The sequence below is a fragment of the Rhipicephalus microplus genome, chromosome 10 (genome assembly GCF_043290135.1).
Source record: "Rhipicephalus microplus isolate Deutch F79 chromosome 10, USDA_Rmic, whole genome shotgun sequence".
Taxonomy (NCBI): domain Eukaryota; kingdom Metazoa; phylum Arthropoda; class Arachnida; order Ixodida; family Ixodidae; genus Rhipicephalus; species Rhipicephalus microplus.
Genome location: NC_134709.1, coordinates 59,847,912 through 59,871,369, shown reverse-complemented (window position 1 = coordinate 59,871,369; position 23,458 = coordinate 59,847,912). Strand labels below are relative to the sequence as shown.

The window sequence follows — 23,458 nt, the reverse complement described above, 5'->3', positions numbered from 1 at the left end:
TCGCGTATTCTTTGGAGTCTCTACTACTAATCGACAGCATTTCTCGACCATGCTCAAAAAGTGTTGCAGGGGCGCTATAGTATAGTTAACACATAATTTGCAACTGTAATTAATAAAACCTAATCAATCGGCTTTTTAATTTCTTGGGTTAAGTGTGTACGTCAAACCAGATTATTGCAGTTCTTCATTAGAATGACCCGCCGTAGCTGTCGTATGTAGCACAAGTGACTTCTAGTAATTACTGTACCTGAATGAAATTCCATCGAATTCACCTGCCAAACCGAAACCCAAAGCACTGATAAGCGTAACGAGCAGAGGGTCAAAACGACGTCATTATTCAAAACAATGATTACAGGGGTGTTGTTCTTCCGTGTTCGTTATCGTAGGTGAACGAAGCGTACTCTAACAAGCCAGCCTGCATTAATGCATAACGAAGGTAGCTCATGGTTGATTCAAAGGCGCTTGTTCATACTGGGATGCTCTGGGGAACTTGTCAATTGCATTCTTCCGCATTTCGGTTTCTGTTACGCCTCTCAATTTTGTTCAATTGCAGTTGTCAAAAATCATTACTAGAGGCCACTTTTTCAATATCTCAAGGCTGGCATGGGTTTTTCGCATTAGGAACTTCGATTTTTCTACTTGGCGTTGCCGAATAACTGTACTAATCAAAAATTCAATAACTTTATATTTCTTGCTTTTAATACCAAGTGATGTGTTTTATTATCTGAAGATGCTTGCGGCTGCGGTAGAATGAACTTCGACAGCATGGATCAAGTGTGGCATTTGCCGATTTCGGAGCTTTTTGGTCACGTTTCATGAAACATCTGGTGTGGGCTCATATATCAAGGTGCCCACAAACATACGTGAGCAAAATCGGCCACCACGCGACGAGAATATTTTGCTACATGACATAAAAACAACGAAATTCGGAGCAGCACATATGTCTTAATTTTCCTTCCTGTTTGAAATATGAGCCCCCGTGAACTATAGCCCATCGAACCATTCTGGTGAATTCTATAAAGACGTTTTAACGAATGTGCTTTGGCTTGTAACTCTAAGTGCTGTGAGTGCAATTCACACATTGTGCGTTCAAAGTGTCGAATACAGGTGTGCGGATTCTGTGCTGTCACAGCAAACTGGAATACAAGAGTGAACCAAGGCGATGTCAGTGAAGGTTAGGCCAAATGTCTAAGCCGGTGGCGTGCCTGCACTAATATGTTGCTAGCACAGCGTTTAGAGCGTGACCTACTGGAAATTAAGCTAAGGGGGGCAAACGCTGGGCCCTTTCCTTACAAACAAATCACAGCATATCCACGGGGTTAATCATGGAGAGTGGAGCGAGGCTGGGTCCGCACGCCACGGGCGCGCCACTTCGGCCCCCCGTTCTCGTACGCCGGAATCTTGTCGGAGCCGCCGCGCGGCTTCACGGCACATTTCTGCCTCGCGCGCTCGCACATCGGGGTTCCGTCTTCGAGCGCGAGCCGCCGCCGCCTTGCATGCACGCCGCTGTGCAACCTTGTTCACCCGCCGACCTTCTGAGCGCGTGTGCCCCAAAACGGCTTTTATCTTACTACACCACGCCCCCTAGCGCAGTTTAGTAACACGCGAACACCAACGTCTTCGTGTGGCCTCATTTCTGTTTTCCCGCGCGCTCGCACATTGGGGTTCCGTCTTTGAGCGTGAGCCACCACCGCCTTGCGCGTATCATACGTTATCTGCAAACCGTGAATCATTCTCTGGGTGCACGAGAAGATGAACGAATGGACGCACGGACGGACGGATAAAACGAATGGACGCATGGACGGACGCACGAATGGACGGATGGATGGATGGATGGGCGGGCGCAAGGACGAACCCAGGGACGGACGCACGGTCGGACGGACCGATGGACGGAAGCAAGAACGAACGAACATCCGAAAGCACGTACGGAATGACGAACGCTTCACGTCACTCATCATCATTCACTCCGTAGATATGCTGTGATTTTTATTATTTGTGATACTAGAAGTAACATCCTCTAGTATTTTGCCCTTTGCATTTTTCAGCGTATATGCATTTGGTTATATGTACAAGTATCGCCCTCTACGGCGCGTTCAAGAACTAAAGTGGCTACATACAATTACGACGGGACGCTAAGGACAAGTAGCCCTTATTGATGTGCTCTTTGTTCTCTACTTCATTCATTTGTACACACTAATAAGTCTGTTTTTTTTTAATCAGAAGTAATCGTGAGCTACTCATCTGAGCGCTGTGCACACATCTTTCAATAAGAAATGGAGCTTTAGGCCTAACGCAAGATTGCCGGTGCCTTGGTTCCATCTTGACTCCATGGTGTGGGGGTTGTTTTTATTGTGCAGGCACGCCACCAGTCCAAGCAATGGCTCACCCTCATGACGTATCCCTCATTATCGCGTGCTTTGTTGTGTCGAATGCTGTACAAGACCCTCTGGGTGAAATAGAGGTGAGAAATATGTTAAGCCTAAGAAAGGGAGAACTTTTTGTTTCTTCTTTGCTAGCACCACACTTCTATGTCTTTGCATTAACAAGTTCAGATTTCTCACATTATATTTTAATAAGTGCACTGATGTATTTTGCGTCAAGATAGCGCTCTTGCGTTCAAGGATATTCGAAATAACAGTGAATACCTTATTTTTTTGACTTCAGTGCCTTGGTGTGGGAAGCAGTCGTCCTTAAATGTACGTAGTCTAGTGGTATCAACGTTGCGTCTTGTAGTTGTGACAATTTGCAGTCGTAGAGTTTACCGCAAGAACACGTCAACATAGAACACAAGCACGCATAGCGATCCCTTTGTGTATCGGTCTTGATGCAGAATATATTGTGTCCACCCTGCCACCCTCATTTCAAAATGCTCTGTCACAATTTTTGTTGAAATGAAAGATGCCAATTTCTGTCTGCATTTCTGTTTGTGTTTTACTTTTCCTTGATTGCCTCGTGTTCCCGAGAATGTGTTCACACTGTATAAGCTGAGCATGCTTACTTGTTTTGTTATCGGTATTCCTACCCTGTATCAATTTCAAGTTTTATGTCTCCTCCCCCCTACTGTAATGCCCAAATAGGGCGCTGTAGGTACTCGAATAAATAAATAAATAAAATAAATTGATGCGACCTCGCGCTCTGTCGATACATACTAGACTGCTTTTTCTGTGGCAGATGCTTATATTGTGACCTAATTCATGCAGATGTTAACATTATTAGCGCCTGTGAGCGCTGCCATATTTGGCTTCCTATTTACTTAGTACTGTGTAGATGAGCTCTTATCGTCTTATTTTATCTCGGCGTCTTTCCTGATATGGTTGTTAGACTGCCATTGTGGTTGAGGCTAATAAATTTTGTCGAACAGAACGATTTTCAGTTCAGAAAACGAACTACTGAAAACAGCCTTTTCTCATTGAGAATATATATATATAGATTAGGCGATACAAAATTTTTTCTTAAAAAGATATAATAGCTGCACACTTGTCCTTACAGCCAGTTTCTGGGCCGAGGTGGAAAGCTTTTGCAATAATTTAGATTACTTAGAAATGATGAGGTGGAAAACAAAATTTGAAAAACTTTTTAGTATCAATTTTAGGGTTGCTTTCTGTATGTCTGTTTCTACGTCATAAGTTATGGAAAGCCCAGTTTTTAAAATTGAATATATCACGCGTCAGTTCAGAGATTTATAGTCGAATTTCCCGACTGCGTTGGCGAAGAAACCGAAACTAATGCACCGAGTCCGTAAAACTTCCTAAATTTTCACGCAGTTCTTGCGTTAGTTTTTGTTTCTCCGGCACCGCGGTCTGGAAATTCGACGACAGATTGCTGAAACCGCGCATGATATTTTCTAGTTTTAAAAACTAGGCTCGCCAAAATTTGTGACGTAGAGCCCCTTCGTCAATTAGACGACAGCCCTTAATTGTTATTTAAAAGGTGAATCAATAATTTTGTCGTATCTGTAAGCGATATAATTAGTGGCGAAATCTTTCCGCTTCGGTCTGGCAACTGGCTGCGGTTACAAGTGCCTACGTATTACACTCTTTTTTGTGGAAAATCTGTATTACTTTAGAAAAAAAAAACACCCAGTATATATGGTGGTAAAATGATCCCGCAAGCCCCATTAAAATACGAAAGAAATAAAATACGACTTTCCTTAGTTTGTTCACTAACGTTTCGTCTGGTGGACCTGACTTTAACAAAGTTCTCTCCAACAGAGGTATTTTGTGTCTTCTTTCTTATGTATCTATAGAGAATGGTCAGCCCAACCTCTTTCAGAAATGTGTAATGTATTCATTTATGTATTTATCAGCACAATTGTCATTCTAATTACATTAGGCGGTATAGATAAACAAGTAGTCTTCCATGCTCTACTCACCGATGAAGGCTTTGTAGGCCCAGGTCCCGGTGTTGTCTGTAAGAGGGCGCAGACTCATGAGTTGAGATCATCGGATGCGTGAACTCACGCATTGAAAGCTGTCTTCTGTTGGTTGCGTGCAGTTATTGCGAAAACCAAGTTTCCGAAACGAAGAATGGCACGAGAAAACATGGCACACTATTGGCCTCGAGGACCTACCGTGGCGCCACCTACGTGATGACCTCGCTCATAGGATGATGGGTTGTGTTGTTTGCTAGGAACTCCGCATTTTCTGCGCTTTTGCAGTGTACACCATGCGTTCTTTCCTTTGTTTTCAAGTTCAGCGCTTATGGAAGCGGTAAGACCTGCTAATACGGACAAGAATACTACGAATAGGTGCCCGCGGTGGCACTCTCGTGTCTAATTTGCATCGCAAAAGCGCGACTAAGAAAGAACCGGCGCAGCCACGGAGGGGGGGGGGGGTGAGGGGGGATGCAAGTGCATGGTTTCGCGAAAGTAACGCTGCCGTATTCCACAGCTATTACCCTATCTGTGACGTAAAACGATCGCAGCGCTGGCCTCGCTGGTGGAGGCCCGCGTGGCCAATACTCGACGGCACTTTACTTGGCACTGAAGGGAAAGCTGCGGAGGCGGAGCTTCTGCACATGAAGTACGATACGAAGTAGTCCAATTCGGTACGTGTCTCGTAACGCTATGGAAAGTGACGGGGGCGCACCATCAGCGTTTTATGTAGACGCACACGACGCTTGGCGTTTGAGGTGCACATAAAAAGGCGTTCAAAAACATGAAGTCGCATCGAATAAATTTAAAAAATACACGACTCTCCTAATGGTGAGAGCTGCGTCCTGTCTCAAATAGCTTCACGTAGAAAATAGAGAAGAACCTTTTAAATTTCACTTAGAAAAGATTGGCGATATTGTGGAACTACATTCACTGGCGGTAAGATGCACGCGATCTGGCTCCATACCTTCGCTCCAATGCCAAGAAACGTTGTCGCCGAATATAAAGACTGAGACGACGAGACCTGCGAAAGTGCGCAGATGTCGTCCTCAATGCGCAGGCGTCGGCGTCTCTGTCTTTCGTTGGCGGTGCTCTTCTCAATCCTCAATTTTTGTAAGAATGCACAGAATGGCCCCTAAATACGTGCTACGAAGAATTGAAGTAGCCAAATACTCTGGAGATCTAGCGCAGTGTGTTTAGAAAAAGTGGTTAACGATTTAGAGTACTTGGTACTCTATTATGGGCGAGCAAAAAGCCGTCCCGTTACCGAGAAAGCACTAATACTGTGTGTTAAGAAAGAGTGTTTAACGAGTTAGAATATTCGGTACTCTGCTATGGGAGAGCTGAACGCCGTCCCTTGTGTCGTCCCGTGTGTCGAATGCTTGGCGCATAGAATGAATTGTGAAGGCTTTAGAGCCCTAGACGCACTCTACGATAGGAGAGCCATAGGCTGTCCCGGCCAAACAAAGATGGCGCACGTGATCAGCCTAATCATCATCGTTGAAGGACAATACTCAGTAGCATTTTTTAAGTGTCTTATGCTATAGACTCACCAGATGGGCACCTATTGATTATAGAGCAGGGCAATGCCATTTGATGACGGCGTCTCTCATAATCATATGGTGGTTTTGGGACGGTAAACCCCACACATTATTGCCATTTGATGACGAACGAGTGTTGCGACGTTCCAAGTAAAAATCTGCTGTCGGTGCCGATACCGACAGGAAGTTTTTATCCAGATAAGACTTTGTCGAAATTTTATTTAGTCTCACGCACTACAAGGAGGGCACCGTCTTTGAGTATGCGTAATAGGATACCGACTAAGCGTGGTCCAGGCATAAAATGCGTGTTCATAGAGAAAACGTGTGCGTGAGTGAGTAATAATACGATTTATATCTGACACAACACTTGGCTTCTCAGTTTGTACATCATTTAAAATCATTGAAGTGTGCAGTAAAGCAAAATATCACCAACTTACCGTGCCTGCAATGAAAAAAAAAAGCAAGAAGCAAAGGTATAAGTGGCAGTGCGTTGGGGGTATGAAAACAACTTAACAAACTTGTTTCACTGAAAGATACACTAGATATAAGCAACTTTATTGTAGAGTTGCGACACCAGTTTTGTAACAATGGGCTGTCAAAAACTGGCTCGAAGAGTGTGAACTGAAAACTGCACGGATCGGACCTAAGGCTTTTAACAATATTGGGTCCTTGCAACGTAATGAGTTTTATGTTGGGCGACATGAAACTTAGCCTTTAAATAACACTTTTCTTGCACGTTCGCAGTTTGTTTCGTGTTGATCCGTTTTGATTTATTGATCACATAAGGTGTCGGGGAAGATTGCTGTTCTTATTTTCACCATAGAGTTTCCTTTATGTGCCCTAGTGTCTATGCAAGCCGCTACGCATTGCACTTCAGCGAGCATGCGAATGATGGGTAGTACATGAATTTGCCTAATTTTCGTACTTTATACTTCGCTTGGCTGCACGTGAATTGAAGCTACTTTGTCACAAAACAATAATGGGCAAATATTCGGCAGTTACGCTTCAACACCTTCACCTTTTCGAATCGCCAATGGAAATCGGGTCATGAAGTTCAAAACGGTCTGTTGTTTTATTTGAAACGAAACCAAAGCACGAAAATAAAAGATGCCGCAAGTGCGCCATAAGTGCGTCGTAAGATGCCGTGAACCCGTATACTACCCATCATTTCCAAGGTGGCTGGACGATCGCAGCGCCAGAGTACCCTGTATTTATTTTAGAAAACTATGGTTTTCCAGCATGTAGAATACTTTCTCGGGGTTTTTCTTCAGCCACCTAATAGCCAGTATTCTACTCCTCGTTGCTTCGGGTCTAATTTGTATATGCAAGCATATTTTCTGGACGTAGTTTTATTTCGACAGGTTATGTGTAAATCTTGCATGAAATATCATCTTTATAATCATATAAACAGTTTTGCTGCAAAAATAAAAAGGTTTGGTGGATACGCATTATTCACGCAGTATGCAATAATGTTGATACGTTTGTTACACCAAGGCACAAACGTGGTCGTAGAAGTTTTTCGACAGTCTTTAAATTCATTTCATTAGTGTAAGATGTACACTGCTGAGTAATTTCAATTTCAAACATGAAGTCACCTTTGGCTACGGTAGATTTGTTTCAGCACCAAATATTTCAAAACGCAAATGCTACATACCACACATTTCTACCACACGCGTCAACACCTGTTTCCGAAGTTGTAAAGGCGCTCAAGTGTTGGAGAAAATATGATTTGATGTCAAATGCAGACACACTGAAAGTTATGTGCGTAACTTGAAAATTTAAAAAAAGCCAGCGCGAAAAGGTAATTGATGCAGCCGCTGCTTTATTAAAGTATCTGCTTTTTGTGCAAACGCTTCATGACACACAAGCATGACTACTCTTAAACAATTTGAAGCATTATTATAAAACATACGCTGTCACTTGGAGGCATCAAAATTTATATGGTTGATGTGTTAATGTACTTGAGCATGTAAATGTAAAAAAATAGCATATAATAGATTACTCCTCGCTTGGCACCGCACTTCATTTGTCATCCTACACCTCATCGTGATGTCAAACACGAGCTGTCAAACAGCTAGTGTGAAATAATGTGTTCACGATCGCTCACGAACTCCAATAGTCCTAGCTTACCTCTTAATCACTTAATCAGTCTTTGGTTCATTACAACTTTCATTTGTGAATTCTCCACGCCTCATCTGGAAATTTTCATGAGCAGGTTGCACTTACTGCCACAGTTGCATTCGATTACACCAGTGTAGCATGTCCACCGCAGGTTGAAAGGTATGCACCAGAACTCTGTCTGGAAGAGTAGGTGGCCTTTGGAATTCTCTGCTAAAAAAAAAGAAACGTGCAGAACCATACGTCAATGCTATCAATGAATTAAACCTAAGCATTCCAGCTCCATGCACTGCCAAAGATATGCGCAGCCATGCCAACCCGTACAAAATATAGCTGAAATCTTAAACAAAAAAAAAGAACACGGCGGATTCCTCCGTCGGTATAGATCGGTACTTAAAGAAAGTAAAATTTATCCCTATAGACTTTATTGAATGTTTACTGCCAACCCCAGTGTAGGGTAGCATACCGGATACTAGCATCTCGTTAACCTCCCTGCCTTCCTCTTTTCTCGTTTCTCTCTCTCTCTCTCTACTGCACAATAATATACGATAGCTTCCACAACGTATATATTTTCTAAACGAATGGAACAGCTCAGCTATCCCTTTGGTTTAGAAAAAGGGCTGAACAATTTCGAGTACTAAGTACTGTACTATGGAGAAGGCTGCGCTTCCGAAAAAAGAAATTGTGAATTTTATGGCCGCAACTGAAGGGTGGTCGTTCAAGTATTTGTCTGACGTGCGTGCTTTCTAAAGGACCTAATTGTTTACGCTAGGTATTGCCCAAACAAACAGCAAGAAATATCGCTTTATAAATTTTTGTGAGCATTGCAGATTGTTAGACAGTATGCATTAGAGTAGCGAAGAGAAACGCTAGAGGATTGATATCTCCAATGATCGAAATTGTTACACTCATTACACTGAACTTTTATTTGAACTCCGCAATACCGATGTTCACAAGTCATGCAAAAAAATACTACCTTTTGAAGCAAGCAAAGCAAGGCAAGCGAATGAGGCCAGCAGAGCATGGTGGGGGCATGTCTGACAAACATATTCTCTCTGTGTTCTTTTTCTTCCTCATTTCTATAATCATTTTATTCCTGCAGCTGATTCTGTATATGGTTTCTTGGCACAAATTGAAACGCTTATTTTAGGTTCCCAAATCATATTGCTTACGCTAAACAGAAACCTGCCTCTGGTGCAAAAACCCTCATTAAAGCTCGTCCACTTGCCTAACTCGACGCCTCAATGTTTTTTATACTTCTTCATCATACGTGCTCACATCACGTATGTTATCACGTCATAGGGAAATACATGTAACCCTCATCTTTCGTCCCCACATCACGCTTAGAATCGGGCCATAAACACATTTATGTTCCAATGCTGCTCCTCTACTTCAGGCCAACTTCATTCTTCCTGTGTTTAATATTCATGTTCACCTAATTATCGCAATTCTTTCAACACTCAAACAACCTAACAAACAGCTAGTGTGAAATAATGTGTTCATGATCGCTCATGAACTCCAATAGCCCTAGCTTACCCCTAATCACTGATTGTCCGTACCATAATGTAACAACTATTGCGAAATTGCATCCTCTTTCACAGCGAATAAATGATGCAATAACTTACCCGACGCACTAAAATCATTATTACCATTACATCAATAAAATTTGAAATTAATATTTTCTACCACTAGAGGCAATTGTTGGAGATGCATACAAATGCATAGTGTTCAACCATGTGTTTTGTGCAAGGATTCTTATCTCGATCCTTCAAGTGAATATAGATTGTTCGATACCTCTGATCTAAAGCGGAATAGTCTGTCTGCTCATAAACAGAACTGTACCAGCACTATCATCATTTGCGAGCTGTATTTACCACTTACCTTCTGCTTGCCCTCCTTTAATCCCATTTTGGTTAACCTGTCCGGATAACCTATGTAGCGACCTCGCGTGGGTTCCATCAAGAAGATGGAGCGTGGCCTGTTGGGGAAGAAAAAAAAATTGCATGGTAGTTTTAACGCTGTGGAGTCTGAGGAAGTGCGCAGCACGAGCACTCAGCAGATTCCATCAAGGAGGTTTTAAAAAAAACCCACGCGCTTAGTCCCCACTACTTCGTTCATCACAGCGTCTTATCATATAGACAAGTCAGGATGTGTTATGTATTATTCAGACAAGTGTGACAATCAAGATGCCGAATATAAGATTTACGAAAAATGGGTCAAAGACGTCACCAATCTAGCGTAGTATGTAATAGTTACTATAGTGATGTGGAAAGGCAATTACAATTATTTTATGTGCGTGGCATGTATGACTGTCGGAATGATAAAGCATTAGACGACGGAATCATCATCTTGTTAGAATATTGCTACACAGATTCGCATACGATGTGTGACATGTGTGCTACTTATTGCTGCGCTTTATTGACTACCTGCTTGTTACGGCAGTTAACATCTGCGTCGTTTGCAGTGAGTTCCATCAGGTTGTTTCCACCTATCGTAATCGCACACGTGGTGACGTAGTGCCAGCACGGGGAATGGGGCATTCGCTCACTTAGAGAGACGGTGGCGCCAACGCTTGTGCAATGTCACAGTCAGTAGCGCATTTTCGAAGCATTTTAGTGATTTTAAGTTTAATTCATCTGGTTACTTGCAAGTCATTCCTGATAATTAAAGCATTTCAGTACTTGTTCATTCGATTTAACGTGGGTATGAGCATTTATCGTCTTGTTGGGACCTCTAATGAGAGCTTTACTTTCAGCGTGATTACGACACATGATATGAATCATTGCATGACAAGCCGGGACCTCCAAGTGATCCGCAATTAAACAACAGCGTCCACTGAATCTGATTCGTTCTGCTGAGTGAAATTCTAGCTGGTGGTCGCGTCCACAGTGTTACACAAAACACGGTCAGGTATTTATCATCTTTTATTCCCCTTACCCCTTTCCCCAGCACAAGGTAGACAGCCGGCCTAAGAACTGGCTAACCTCCCTGCCCTTCCGCTTAAACTTTCCTCTTCCTCTGGTCAGGTATTAAGGTATTAAGCCTCGTGTAAACAGTGGCTAGAGTACTTGGCTACTGTTCCAAAGGTCGTGGGTTTGACCCCGGCAGTGGCAGTCGCGATTTGATGGAGGCGAAATGGTAGACGCCCATGTACTGCACGATGTAAGTGCACGTTAAAGAACGCCGAAATTTCCGAAACCCCTTCACTATCTTCTATCATAATTTCATCCTGTTTCTGGGACGTAAAACACCAGATATATATTATTACAATGTTATTATCACGGGGTCATTACTTTGACAAAAGACACAGTTGGCGTGTTGAAGGCGATACTCCTAATTGATGAACTTATTCCTGGTAAACGAGAAGTCAAACTGCAAGTGATACACGCTGTCTATGTTGATAACGGCGAACAGAGCGCTGTCACTCGATATCCTGATCTTATCCGAGTTGCGTCGGCATTCACACACGCGGCATGGTACAATAGAGCTTTAGCGCTTGTGCATAAGTAAACTCTCAAATAAACTTGACTATTCGCGTCCAGCGCGTACTCTGAACCACGATGTAAAAATATACTTAGACAGGTCCCCACAACGCGTGGACAAGCGCGATCCCGCGCGTTCAGATTATGTTCGGGCCCTTATCAGTTGGCTTGCACCTTAGTGCCTTCTTAGATGGCACTGCGACTAGCGGGATCAGTCACCCCACAGCGACGCTCATGTTGTTGATTGCGATCTTTTTCCTGGCATGTGTGGCCGTGCTGCTTCGAAACCAATCTTCGTGGTTGGCGCGCGTTTTATACCCTTCTATTGACGGTGGTGGCATCGAATTGCCGAGAGTTGTCTGCAATGGTCAGAAAGTGCTTTGTACCGAATTGCCGCTTTGACTGTCGGACTTGCGCTGAGCGTGTGCCTCTCTTCAAGGTGATTGAATGATTGATATGTGGAGTTTAACGTCCCAAAACCACTATATGATTGTTAGAGACGCCGTAGTGGAGGGCTCCGGAAATTTAGACCACCTGGGTCTCTTCAAGGTGCCGTCAAACAGTGATCCTCTGGAGCAATAGCACCGCGGGCACTTCCGAAGGCAGACGGAACTAAAACGCCTACCGACCATGTCTGCGCGAGGGCTTTGTTGGAGGGCATCGTTTCAAACGCATAACACGGGGAGTTCCAGGTAAGGGTGCTACTCGACGAGCCAAAAAGGCCTGTCTTATCTTAAATACCTTCCCACCTTGTTTCTGAACTGTCCTATGTACCTCACCAGGTCAAAGCAGAACTTTTTTTGCAGACTAGTTGGTTCATACTTGAAAAATTGATCTGCTACACAAACACGAAGGAAAAGAAGGGAGACATGAAAGGTGCTCTTTCCTGTCTCCCTTCTTTTCCTTCAAGTTTGTGAAGCAGATCGATTTCTCATAAGGTCAGTCAATAACGTAAAAACAGAAGTGCAAATTGGGCATTTGGGTTTATGGGTGGGCGTTGTGGTACAAACGTAGGCAGAGGAGAGGGGAACCACACAAGAATGCGCATGTCCTGCGTTGTTCTCCTCTCTTCCGTCTACGGTCTAGTGGCTAAGGTACTCGGCTGCTGACCCGAAGGTTGCGGGATCACATACCGGCTGCGGCGGCTGCATTTTCGATGGAGGCTAATACGCTGTAGGCCCTTGTGCTCCGATTTGGGTGCCCGTTAAAGAACCCCAGGTGGTCGAAATTTGCGGAGCCCTCCACTACGGCGATTCTCATAATCATACGGTAGTTTTGGGACGTTAAACGCCACATGTCATGATCTCTTTCGTCTACGTTTGTTACGCTACGCCCCCCATCAAAGAAAGAAAAGTACCCGGATGGAGAACCTCGTGTAGAAGCACCCCAATAATAAGAAGTAGAAAGGACCGATGCGATGCATCGATATGTATATAATCTTGTAGATGCTGAAGTCGCATCGACGTTCACAATATAATATTGTAAATAAATAAATCATTGTATTCCTATAGAGTGATAATAAATGCTGTTGCTGTGCGCTTGCGCTTTAAAGCCACAATTTCATGTCGAGGGACGCCGTATAATAGGGCTCTTAACAAATTTTGACCACACGGTGTTGCTTAACCAGCGCCTATAGATTGAAGAACTCGGGTGTGTGTGTGTTTGTTTTTTTTTTTTGCATTTTGCCGCCACTGAAATGTGGTGGCCATGGCCGAGAATATTTTGAAGAAGAGATAGCACGATTGCAAACTTTTTTTTTCTTTGCTTAGATGAATGCCTTGAACAGGCGCAACTACTGATGTGCGGGAGCGGAACTTGACGAGTTTTGAGTGCTTGTCGATCTGTCTGTGTTCTCGACATTCGCACCCTCCACGAGGCGATTTCATGTCGGTCAATCCTTAAACTTAGTTCTCAATTTATTTGAAGTAACAAATTTCCTTCGTGCTTAGAGCGTACATGACTACGAAAGAACACGTAGGAGAAGCAGGTGCACATTAACTTGAAGCTGCCGGCCTCACTCCGCTAGATCCGTTGGCCGCAACGCTACCTAAAGGGCTCGCAGAAATCTGTGTCTGGCAGTAGTCGTGCAGCGGTGGGCATTATTAGGGTGAACATACCAGCGCGCCGCCGATGGCACTATCAATGCCGTGTAACAACCATCGTCTGAAACATTGCACATGCGCAGCATGTGCTCTGATACACTTTTTTCGCCGCGCGCTCCACGTCATGCACACGCTTGTTCATCGTCTGCTAACCGCACGTTTGTCTGCTAAGCTGATACACCCTAAGTTTGCACTTATTTCTTTGCAGTTTTAACGCGACAGCGTTAGAGAACTCGAGTCGCAGAAATTCCACCATCGGCCTCAGCACTGTTGGTTGTGAGCGAAAAATTGAGAACGAAGCAATTATAATTAAGAATAAAATTTTCGCTCCCACGGAGGACCGAACCCGGGCCGTTCGCCTGGCAAAGCCACCATGTTACTTGCAGCTGATTCAGGAAAAGAAACACTACGTAAATGTCATGTAGTGGAAGGAGTCTTCTTAACGCATTTTGTTTCACAGGTGTCACGACGAAAACGAGCCTATTCGGTGACATGAAAGCGCATTTGGGAGGCCACCAAACTATGTCTGAAAAGGCCGGGATAGTGCAATCATCGCCGCTTGAAACACAAAGGAACTTTCAAACTGCTCTAAAAATGGACAACTATGTCCATCTAGCGGAAAACACACCATGCCTTTCCAGAGGCGTTGATCAAGCGAACAGCAACGCTAGATAATGTGCTGCCATCTGTGAGGCATTGAGACTCTTTATGGCCTCCGTCAGAGGGCCGTTCTAGCAGAGGGAATAGGCCACACTGTACAGTCACTGCATTACTATAGATACGTAGCGCTTGCGCGCGTTTGTGTCCCTGTGTGTATAACAAAACAAAATAATAAAAATGCACTTGGCGGTTTAAGGGCACTCAAAGGGCCGGATTTCGCTATCGCGTTCAACTCCTGAAAGTAAAGCCTAATGGTCCCCCAATTTTTTTATGCCCCGCCGCTGTGGTCTAGTGGCTGAGGTACTCGGCTGCTGACCCGCAGGTCGCGGGATCGAGTCCCGGTTGCGGCAACTGTATTTTCGATAGAGGGTAATACGCTGTAGGCTCTTGGTCTCAGATTTGGGTGCCCGTTAAAGAACCCCAGGTGGTCGAAATTTCCGGAGCCCTCCACTACGGCGTCTCTCATGATCATATCGTGGTTTCGGGACGTTAAACCCCACATACCAATCAACTTTTCTTTATTAAAAAGTTCAGATGTTCAATGCAGTATACTACATTTCGAATAGATGCACCAATTTAAACCCAGACAGACCTCGAAATGCAACACGCGCCAGCTTACCCGACGAAAATGCGGCTAGCAGACGACGAACAAACGTATCTATCACGTGGTACGTGCAGTGGAAAGAGTGCGTCACAGAGCACATGCTGCGCATGTGCATTTTCGCTGAGATGGCTCTTAAGCGGCGCTGATAGTGCCATCGGCCATGCACTCGCGTGTTCACCCTAATCATGCTCACCACTACACATATTTTGGCGGCACCGGTGCGCGAAGTGTGATCACGTCAATAATTTTACACCATGTTATTGCTTAGCTGAAGTGAACTCGAACAATAGCTAAGCTTCTCACATTGCGAAGCGGTGTGCGCGAAGTATCGTTGCTTGAATCTTTGTGGTTGAAGTTTGAATACATGCAAAAATGTTCACGAATGCGCATGGAAATATTACCAAATCGGAGAGCAAAAAGAATGCAGACGCTCAGAAGAATAACGCATGTCGTGTAGGTACAACCATAAAACAATAATAATTAGGGGTGATCAAGCGGTACAAATCGACAAGAACGCAAGTAATGGCAATAACTTTACCTCGGCAATGACCAATAAAAAACAATATTTTAGGTATTATTTGTCTCTTCTGCTTCTATTTTGGGCACATTTCATTAATTTTATTATTTTTCTCTGAGCAAATCCGCAGAACGTCGTCACTATCTCAGGGTACATCAGTCACCATTTCTGGTACGCATCTATAATCCCCCATTCGCCTCTCCCGTTTTTTTTGTTTCTTTAGGCGTGAAGCTCCTCTTAGTATAACCTTGTCATGCGTAACCGAGAGAAGATGAGACGAGAAAGAAAAGAAGGCAAAAAAAATGAATGACCATTTCTCGTATCATTTCCTAGATGGCGTTACTCAGCTGCTACTCGCCAAACTGCCGCTACTCTCTAATTGCCTGCTGCGCGCGCTTCGCCTGAGTGCGCGGAGAACGAGTGCCTCTCTATTGCCTGGATCGTCGCCGTACGTGGCGGATCGTTTGCGGGGCATGGACGAAGCAGAGCGGCGAGCACGTTGAAGACGCTTGCGCTCGGCTTCCTTAGCTCGCGTCTCGCCGGTGTTACCCGCGGGCCATCTGCATTCTCGAACGCTATCGGACGCATGCACGGATCAACGGACACATCAACAGCTGGATGCTTCGTCCTACTCATCATTGTTTACTCTGTGAATCTGCTGTGATATTTTTTTCTCGTTGGTTCAAGCAGGATAGAAATGTTCAAATTTTATCCTGTAAAGGTGTCCAGTTCATAAATTATTTTCACACTGCAGAATAGTCTCGAGTTTATGCTTCCATTGGATACATCTTTTTATCAGGCAGCCTACTTGTATGTGGTAACGCGGTCATTTTATACTTGAAACATATTAACAGCTCAAGGTAACTATAGTTTATTCGTGCCGTTAGCTACAATGTCCGATGGTGTAATGTTTCACCACTATGAAGTGGTGAAATATTACCTGCCCTGCGATGGACCAAGGAAGAAAAGGTCGCTCCATCATTCTAGCTCAATTGCGGTTTGTGATGTTCTGTAGACAGTAATGATAACTAACAGACAAGGATGCCAAGAGAAGTAAAGGGAGTGTTATTGGAAGTAACTTTATTGTAAATGTAAACAAACGAAAGTCGACGGTAAGATAACTTGCCAAAGCAAAATTGGAACCTGCGACCGTCAGTGTAACCTAAACGAGTGACAAGCAGTGTTATGAATTGCATTAGCTGCTGCAAAACAACGCCCGCTCGAATTTTGTGCTGATGTGTTATGCAGTGAAGGTGAGCGAAAGGCAAACTTCATGCAACCATGTGTTTGGTCAGTCCTAAAACTTTTTCTCGCCACAACCGAAAATTGCCCTTACAAATTTTTATCTATGAAGAACGAACAAATACTCTTAGACAAATATGTATGTGCCATTATTTTCCTCGTACCCCGAAAGTTCTCCAAGGTGAAAATTGACCTTTTCCTTACTCTGTCATAATATTGTAAAGCTGTTAACACTCCATTCACTATCACAGTATTTTATCATTTACTCAATGAAGTTATGAAGTCCACAACCTAAATATAACTCGCGCGGAAAATGCTCTCCTTTCTAAAAAAATGCTAAACATGCAACATTCTATATTTTTGTCAAGTCCCTACAAAGAATAAAGGCAAGACAAAGAAATAATGAAATATCAGTCATAAACTATCTGGACCATTTAGTGCACAAAATATGTTTCGTACTAATGGCTGAAACCAATTATTTTATATAAACTATTTAGCGTGATGCTGAGCTCAAATTTTGAAGCAGAAATTGCTTCCCCAAATATAACACTGATTCACATATTCTTACCTGTCATTTGATCATAACATTTTCAGCGTGATACTTGCGGGTACGTTGGCGTGCGAACAAAGTAAGCCAAAAGCGTATGACCTGAGATTCGAACATACGACCGCTTAATTGCTTGGTTGCACTAGGTGTTCAACCACTCGGTCAAAAACGCATACATCTCACACTATAATAACTGCTAGTCATCTATATAGACGATTCGTCGGGTGTGTAACGCGGATCTCTGACATGCTTCAGCGTAGCAAAGCTAGTTCTCTACAACTCGTAAGATGGCGCGAAGGGAGTGTCTCCCGGTTCAACTTTCACCAGATTATGGCTGCGCCACTCTGATTGATTGATATGCGAGATTCAACGTCCCAAAATTGTCACATGATTATGAGAGACGCCGTAGTGGAGGGCTCCGGAAATTTAGATCACCAGGTGTTTTTTTGTTTTTTACCGTGCACCCAAATCTAAGCACATGGGCCTGCAGCATCTTCGCCTCCTTCGAAAACAGCCGCTGCAGTCGGGATTCGATTCCATGACCTGCGAGTCAGCAGCCGAGTATTGTTGCTGAACCGCAGGTTGCGGGAACGAGTCCCGACTGCAGCGGCCGCAATTTCGATGGAGGGAAAATTCCTGTAGGCCCGTGTGCTTAGATTGTGGTGCACGTTAAAGAACCCCAGGTGGTCGAAATATCCGGAGCCCTCTATACGGCGTCTCTAATAATCGTATGATGGTTTTGGGACGTTAAATCTCTCTTGTCAATCAACATCATCATCAATCACTTGCGTAATTTCTTTTTTTTTCATTCACGACCTTGCTTTCCTGAGTGGGTGAGTAAGACAGCGTACATTGAGCAGCTGTTTCATACTGGCTCTTTAGAAAGAATAATGATTTATCTTTTCCAAGTATTCGCTAACTGACCTACAAGGTTGGTGAACTCAAGCGTGACAGCGCCTGAAAGGGCTAAGATAATTAAGCCTATTTAAGCCTAAGTTATATCGAATAAAGTCGGCCTTAGCTATCACTGCTATAACTAACGCCTATAACGCAAATTGTCCAAGTTTTTTTATGACACTTTCATTTATTGATGGTGTACTCATTCCTTCATGCTTGCGATGACACCGATTTTCTTTTGTATAATAATTTTTGGTATCTGAAGCAACTATAAGCGAGACACATGACATTTTGTGGTCAATTCAACTTCAAAATGTTGAAGGTAGCATGGTACTGTCTCAACACACCCCCTTGTTTCATAGTTGTTCTAGTGAGCTGGGTACCAAGGTGTCTCACGCATGCTAAAATTTTAGTAATCTATCGATTACGTTAACGAGAACAGACAATGACGCTAAGAAAATTACTAGAATAAATTGCAATGAAAACGCGAGTACAGAAATGTGCACGCAAATAAAACTTGCCACTGCCGAACGTGCGACCTTCTATTGACGCATTCGATGCTCTACCACTGAGTTGTGGGGGCGGTAATCCTCCAGTCTACCTTTAGGATATGTATGTGCGCTTAAACGTGGAACCACCAGTCGGCGCAGCTGATTGCCGTTACGGAGAGACAAATGGCATATGACCTACGCGCTATATCACTGACCGGATCAAGATCAAGTACTATCTACGGTACTAAAGCAGTAGATAATCAAATATTTTGTTGTGTAAAATGCATATGCACCCTCAATCAAACTGGCCAATGAAAAGTCATATACTTATCGCTTCAAAGAACAGGTGAAGCTACTTTTCGTGTCTTCTTGAAACGTATGGCTTTTTAATAACGTATCATAAAATGCTGGTGCTTACTTTGGGCTTGATATGCAAGGAATGTTACTTCCACCATTGCAGGTTGTATAAACTTTTTCTTTAATTATTATGCGGAGATGTTTCTTTTTATTGATATTCTCGTTTGCGTACCTTGTTACGAGCAGTGTAACTATTTTTTTATAATTCGCATGTTTTCACCGATTTTACTCCAGCTGTCAGACAACTAAGTCTGGGGTAAAGGCCTCGTCAGGAGGCATACGAGACTCCTTTGGCCTTGATTTTTCGACATAATTCACCTTGTGAATCATGTATAGATGTTTGAAACGAAATGGAACTGAACTATACTTCCAGTAGGCATTCAAGTATAGCCTGAAACGGCCAGCTTCGGCGCATTCTAGTACAGATTCTACTACATCTTGAAACAGGATGGATACCGTGTACTCTACTGTGTGTTAAGAAAAATCACAGCATATCCACGGAGTGCATGATGATGAGTGGGGCGAAGCGTCTGTCCGTCCGTTCGTTCTTGCTTCCGTCCATACGTGCGTCCGTCTGTGCGTTCGTCCGTGCGTCTGTCTCGACGCGCGTCTGGCCAAGCATCCGTCCGCCTGTGCGTTCATCCGTGCGTCCGTCCCTGCGTCCGTCCAACCATGCGCCCGTCCGTTCGCACATCCATCCACCCGTCCGTCCGTCCGTGCATCTCTCTGTCTGTCCATTCGTACGTGCATCTAGTGAACACTCTGGGTACTGCCATCTCGCATCTTTGCATCTTATAATCAGCACATAGGAGTACCTCCAGCGGACATTTCAAGAACTAAACGAGAGGTGGCACTCGCGCACATTGTTACCACCTGCACTCCGTGCCTACTTCCCACCTTTCAAAGCCTCTAGTTCTTGGCACCGCGGCCCCACTCTCACTAAACCTCGCTAAAACCAAAGAGTTTATGCCCAGAAAGTTCAAAGTAGCAACCCTTTCTGGTCACATAGTGCTCAAAGTGCGACCTTCTCATACTAGTTTTTTTTAGTAAGCATCAAATTCAAGGCAAATTTTATTAGAGATTGAGTCACCAATACACGTTTCTGTAAGTTATTTCATCATAAATAACTATATTTTTATCAATGATTAACGTGCACTGGTTTCCTCCTCAATTCAAAAGGATGCGCGCGTGCCGCTTTTCTATTCCGACCGTGGAGGTAGTTATATCTACTACTACTACGATGACTACTACATACATGGCGGAGGCGCGACCAACGGCATAGAGAGCTTCGCCCCGAAAAAGTGTTTAACAATTTAGAGTTCGTACCCTACTAGCAAAAAGCCATCCCTACATTGCTTAAACTAATAATGTGATAAGCAAATGTCATGCAGAACTACCTTATACATGACGGTGGTTGGGGACCCAAGTACAGGTGCCTAAAACTGATGGCTGAAAATTTGACAGCATGATCATAGCAATAGTATTCTTTAGTGCAGCACATTTCAATTCTTGATGCACATTTCGCAATTTTCAGAGCAGAATATTTCTATATTTGCCATGAAGAGTTCCGTGTTCCCTTCGTGCAAGCTGCGTGACTTTTATACCAGGCGATTATTTTCATGCGCTGTACCCTGCAAAAATCACCGTGGTTCGAAGAAATTCATAACTGCATCCGGAATTCGAGAGGTGGTTGGATATTGTCCCCGCTGTTTCTTGTCCCGCAGCTACAGTATTTCCTGTGGCATAGCACTTTTGACATTCCTTGTATATTGTCTGATGAGCGTGTAAAGCGACCGAGCAATTGCTAAATGTGGATCTTTCCTGGCTAGACGAGGGCTACAGACGTAGAGGTGTCAGAATCGGCAAAGTTGCATCGTACAAGTCAGTGAAACTACGAATCGGTGAAGTTGCATCGTACAAGGCAGTGCAACTACAACTTATACATGTCGCCGACAGGTGGCGCATCGCGGTTTTCGAGCTCTTTGCGTATAACTGCATGTACAGCTTCTGTTAGTTCTCAAATGCCAATCGCGCCAGCCGTGGCCCCAGCACATCATCAAGAAAAAAATGTAGCCTTTGCCTATGTTCTTGCATTGTAAATGCCAGCGTTGCCGAAGGAGCTATCCCCCTGTCTGAGCCAGCCAAGCGACCGCTAGATGCCCGAGTCAGGAGTTAAACGCACCGCGTTCATAGCAGCAACCAGAAAAGAAACAGTAGAAAGAGTTCTATGAAATAAAAATAAATATTCGGGAATAAATTAGATATTCAATTAAAGAAGTAGACACGTGTAGTGTAAAAAAAACACGAGTAAAAAAAGAGAAATGGTCTAGTACCAAGCACTGAGGTAATCAACCTTGATAGGGCGCAACAACTAGGAAAGTTGATTATTATAGACGATAATCTTTCTTGGGGACATTCTACGCAAACATTTTGGTCTGTCTGTCTGTCTGTACATTTGTCTCTTTGTCCACTCTTACCGGCATCGGGTACTTGAAACGGCCGACTCCATCCGCAGCGCCCACCTATATTTCTCAAGGTTGAGCGTTCATGCTTGTGCAAATGTCAATACAAAAGCAATTGTTGCGCGTTTCCGGGGCACCATAACAACACGTATATATTCTGCATGCGCGTCTCTTACTAGAAAAGGCATACATAACTAATTTTAAGGACCGTATCGCTTATTACGCTGCGCTTATCATGCAACGCTTGCACGGAAAGGCGAGTTTCTCCAACGCTTTGCTAAGACGAAACAGTGGTGGCACCTACCCGTCGCCTTGCGTTCTACACCTTATCACCTCTGAGATGGGCGCGCACACCCGTCTCAGAGCCACGAGTTTTGTTTTCTAAAGAACTGCCAGATGGCACTTATGGCTCACGTGTGACGTGACTTGATGCGCTCGTTAGCCTCCGGTGCACGCTCGAGGCACTCTAACGCAGCGCCTCCAGAATACCATTCTTCTATTTTCTTGCGCAGAACATCTAATAAATGTCTTGTTCACTCTTTGCACACGCAAGACTATCGTCTTTCGACGACATTTGCCGATTACATGCAGATACGGGGCCTTTTTTTTCAGTACTTATCACTTGAACGCTTCTTTTTTTTCTCGTGTTTCTTTTTTCACTTTTCGCGTGTCCACAATCGATTCGATCGATTTGTGGTGTTTAACGTCCCAAAGCCACCATATTATTATGAGGGACGCCGCAGTGGAGGGCTCCGGAAATTTTGACCACTTCGCGTGTCCACTTCCTTGAGTATATGTGAGTGTACGTCGTTCAAATAAACTTCAGCTGATAGTCGGCGCTGTGTTTGTGTACTCATTTGAGTGTCTTTTGTGCTACGTTTAGTTATGGAATGTTACCAACTCGCTCAGCCAGTTACCCTTCTGAATGGTATAGCGCCCATAACAATTGGATGAGGGAAGGGAAGCGAGGATGAGGATTATGGGAGGAGAAAGAGTATTGGAGAAGAAAGAGAAAGGGCAAAACATAACATCATCTTGGGTTATATAGTATTTCAAGGCGTAGGAAATGAGGATTATTGACGCGAGGAACAAAATACAAAGGAAGAGGAGAGGGGCAATGTTTAGTACAGCAATTTCTTGTAGAGGGTACAAAGAGGTAGGAAAGGGAATCTAGGTGGTGTGGAAGCGAATGGAGGGGAGGAGAGTGCCACTAGCTCTGCTCGTTCCTCAGCATTCCTGCTAGTAGCAGTAGCGCGTACTCAATTTTTGTTATCGTACCCTGGAATCATTACTGTTTCTCCAGCAAAGGCTGGACATTACTTTCTAGCTTTAAAGCTGGCTGTGGAACAAAAAAGAACACACCTATTTTCTTTGTTAGATGGGCTGTTCTTGCTTCCTTATAGGATCTCAATCACGTGTTGCTCACCTCGAATAACTGCGGTTTTATTTTTTTGCCGATTGCGCTCAGAACCGTGAAACTATTCAATGCACGTATAATTTGATTACGGATATGGCCCTTCCTAGTGGTCATTTTGTTCAATGGTGCTACCATGGGTTAAATAATAAAATAAAATTGTGTTCTTCTAATGTTTCAAGCAAATAGAACTCAAACATGGTTTCAGGTGACTCAATTGAGTGAGTCTGTGGGCATTATTTGCTACACTTTCATTAAAGCAGACATTATTGTTCCTGTCTAAATTAAATTTGTCATCTATTTCTGATATATTCGACTGGAGCAAGTGGAAAGAAAAAGATCTCGAACTTCCTCCGCGAGGTGCTTCTGATTTACGTTCGTTCGCGCGTCGAGGGCCTCTGTGAACGACAACAGTTGATCCCCGTACCAGCTTTTTGACGCTCCCATTTGTCTGGAAAGATCATTGTGCTTATCGGTAGAACGACATGTTCCTTCTTTCTACTGCTGATTAATGTCGCAGGAGAGAACACCCTGTCACTGCTTATGCTGAACTTATAACAAGGATCATAACTTAGAACATTGTTTAGGAATCTAGTGTGGGTTGCTGTCATCCTTTTATGTCACGGACGACTCTAAAAGAAGCTGGCCACCA

General features: G+C 43.8%; 1 protein-coding gene across 1 annotated transcript in view; it reads right to left on the bottom strand.

The window, feature by feature from the left end:
- LOC142774266 (uncharacterized) overlaps positions 1 to 23,458 on the bottom strand; it is a 447,394-nt gene that overhangs the window by 340,939 nt on the left and 82,997 nt on the right. Inside the window, exons 3-6 of the mRNA XM_075874657.1 lie at positions 9,913 to 10,009; positions 8,140 to 8,212; positions 6,351 to 6,355; positions 4,373 to 4,408 (exon numbers count right to left, since the gene is read on the bottom strand). Coding sequence (XP_075730772.1) covers positions 4,373 to 4,408; positions 6,351 to 6,355; positions 8,140 to 8,212; positions 9,913 to 10,009 — 211 coding nt within the window. The remainder of the gene's footprint in view (positions 1 to 4,372; positions 4,409 to 6,350; positions 6,356 to 8,139; positions 8,213 to 9,912; positions 10,010 to 23,458) is intronic.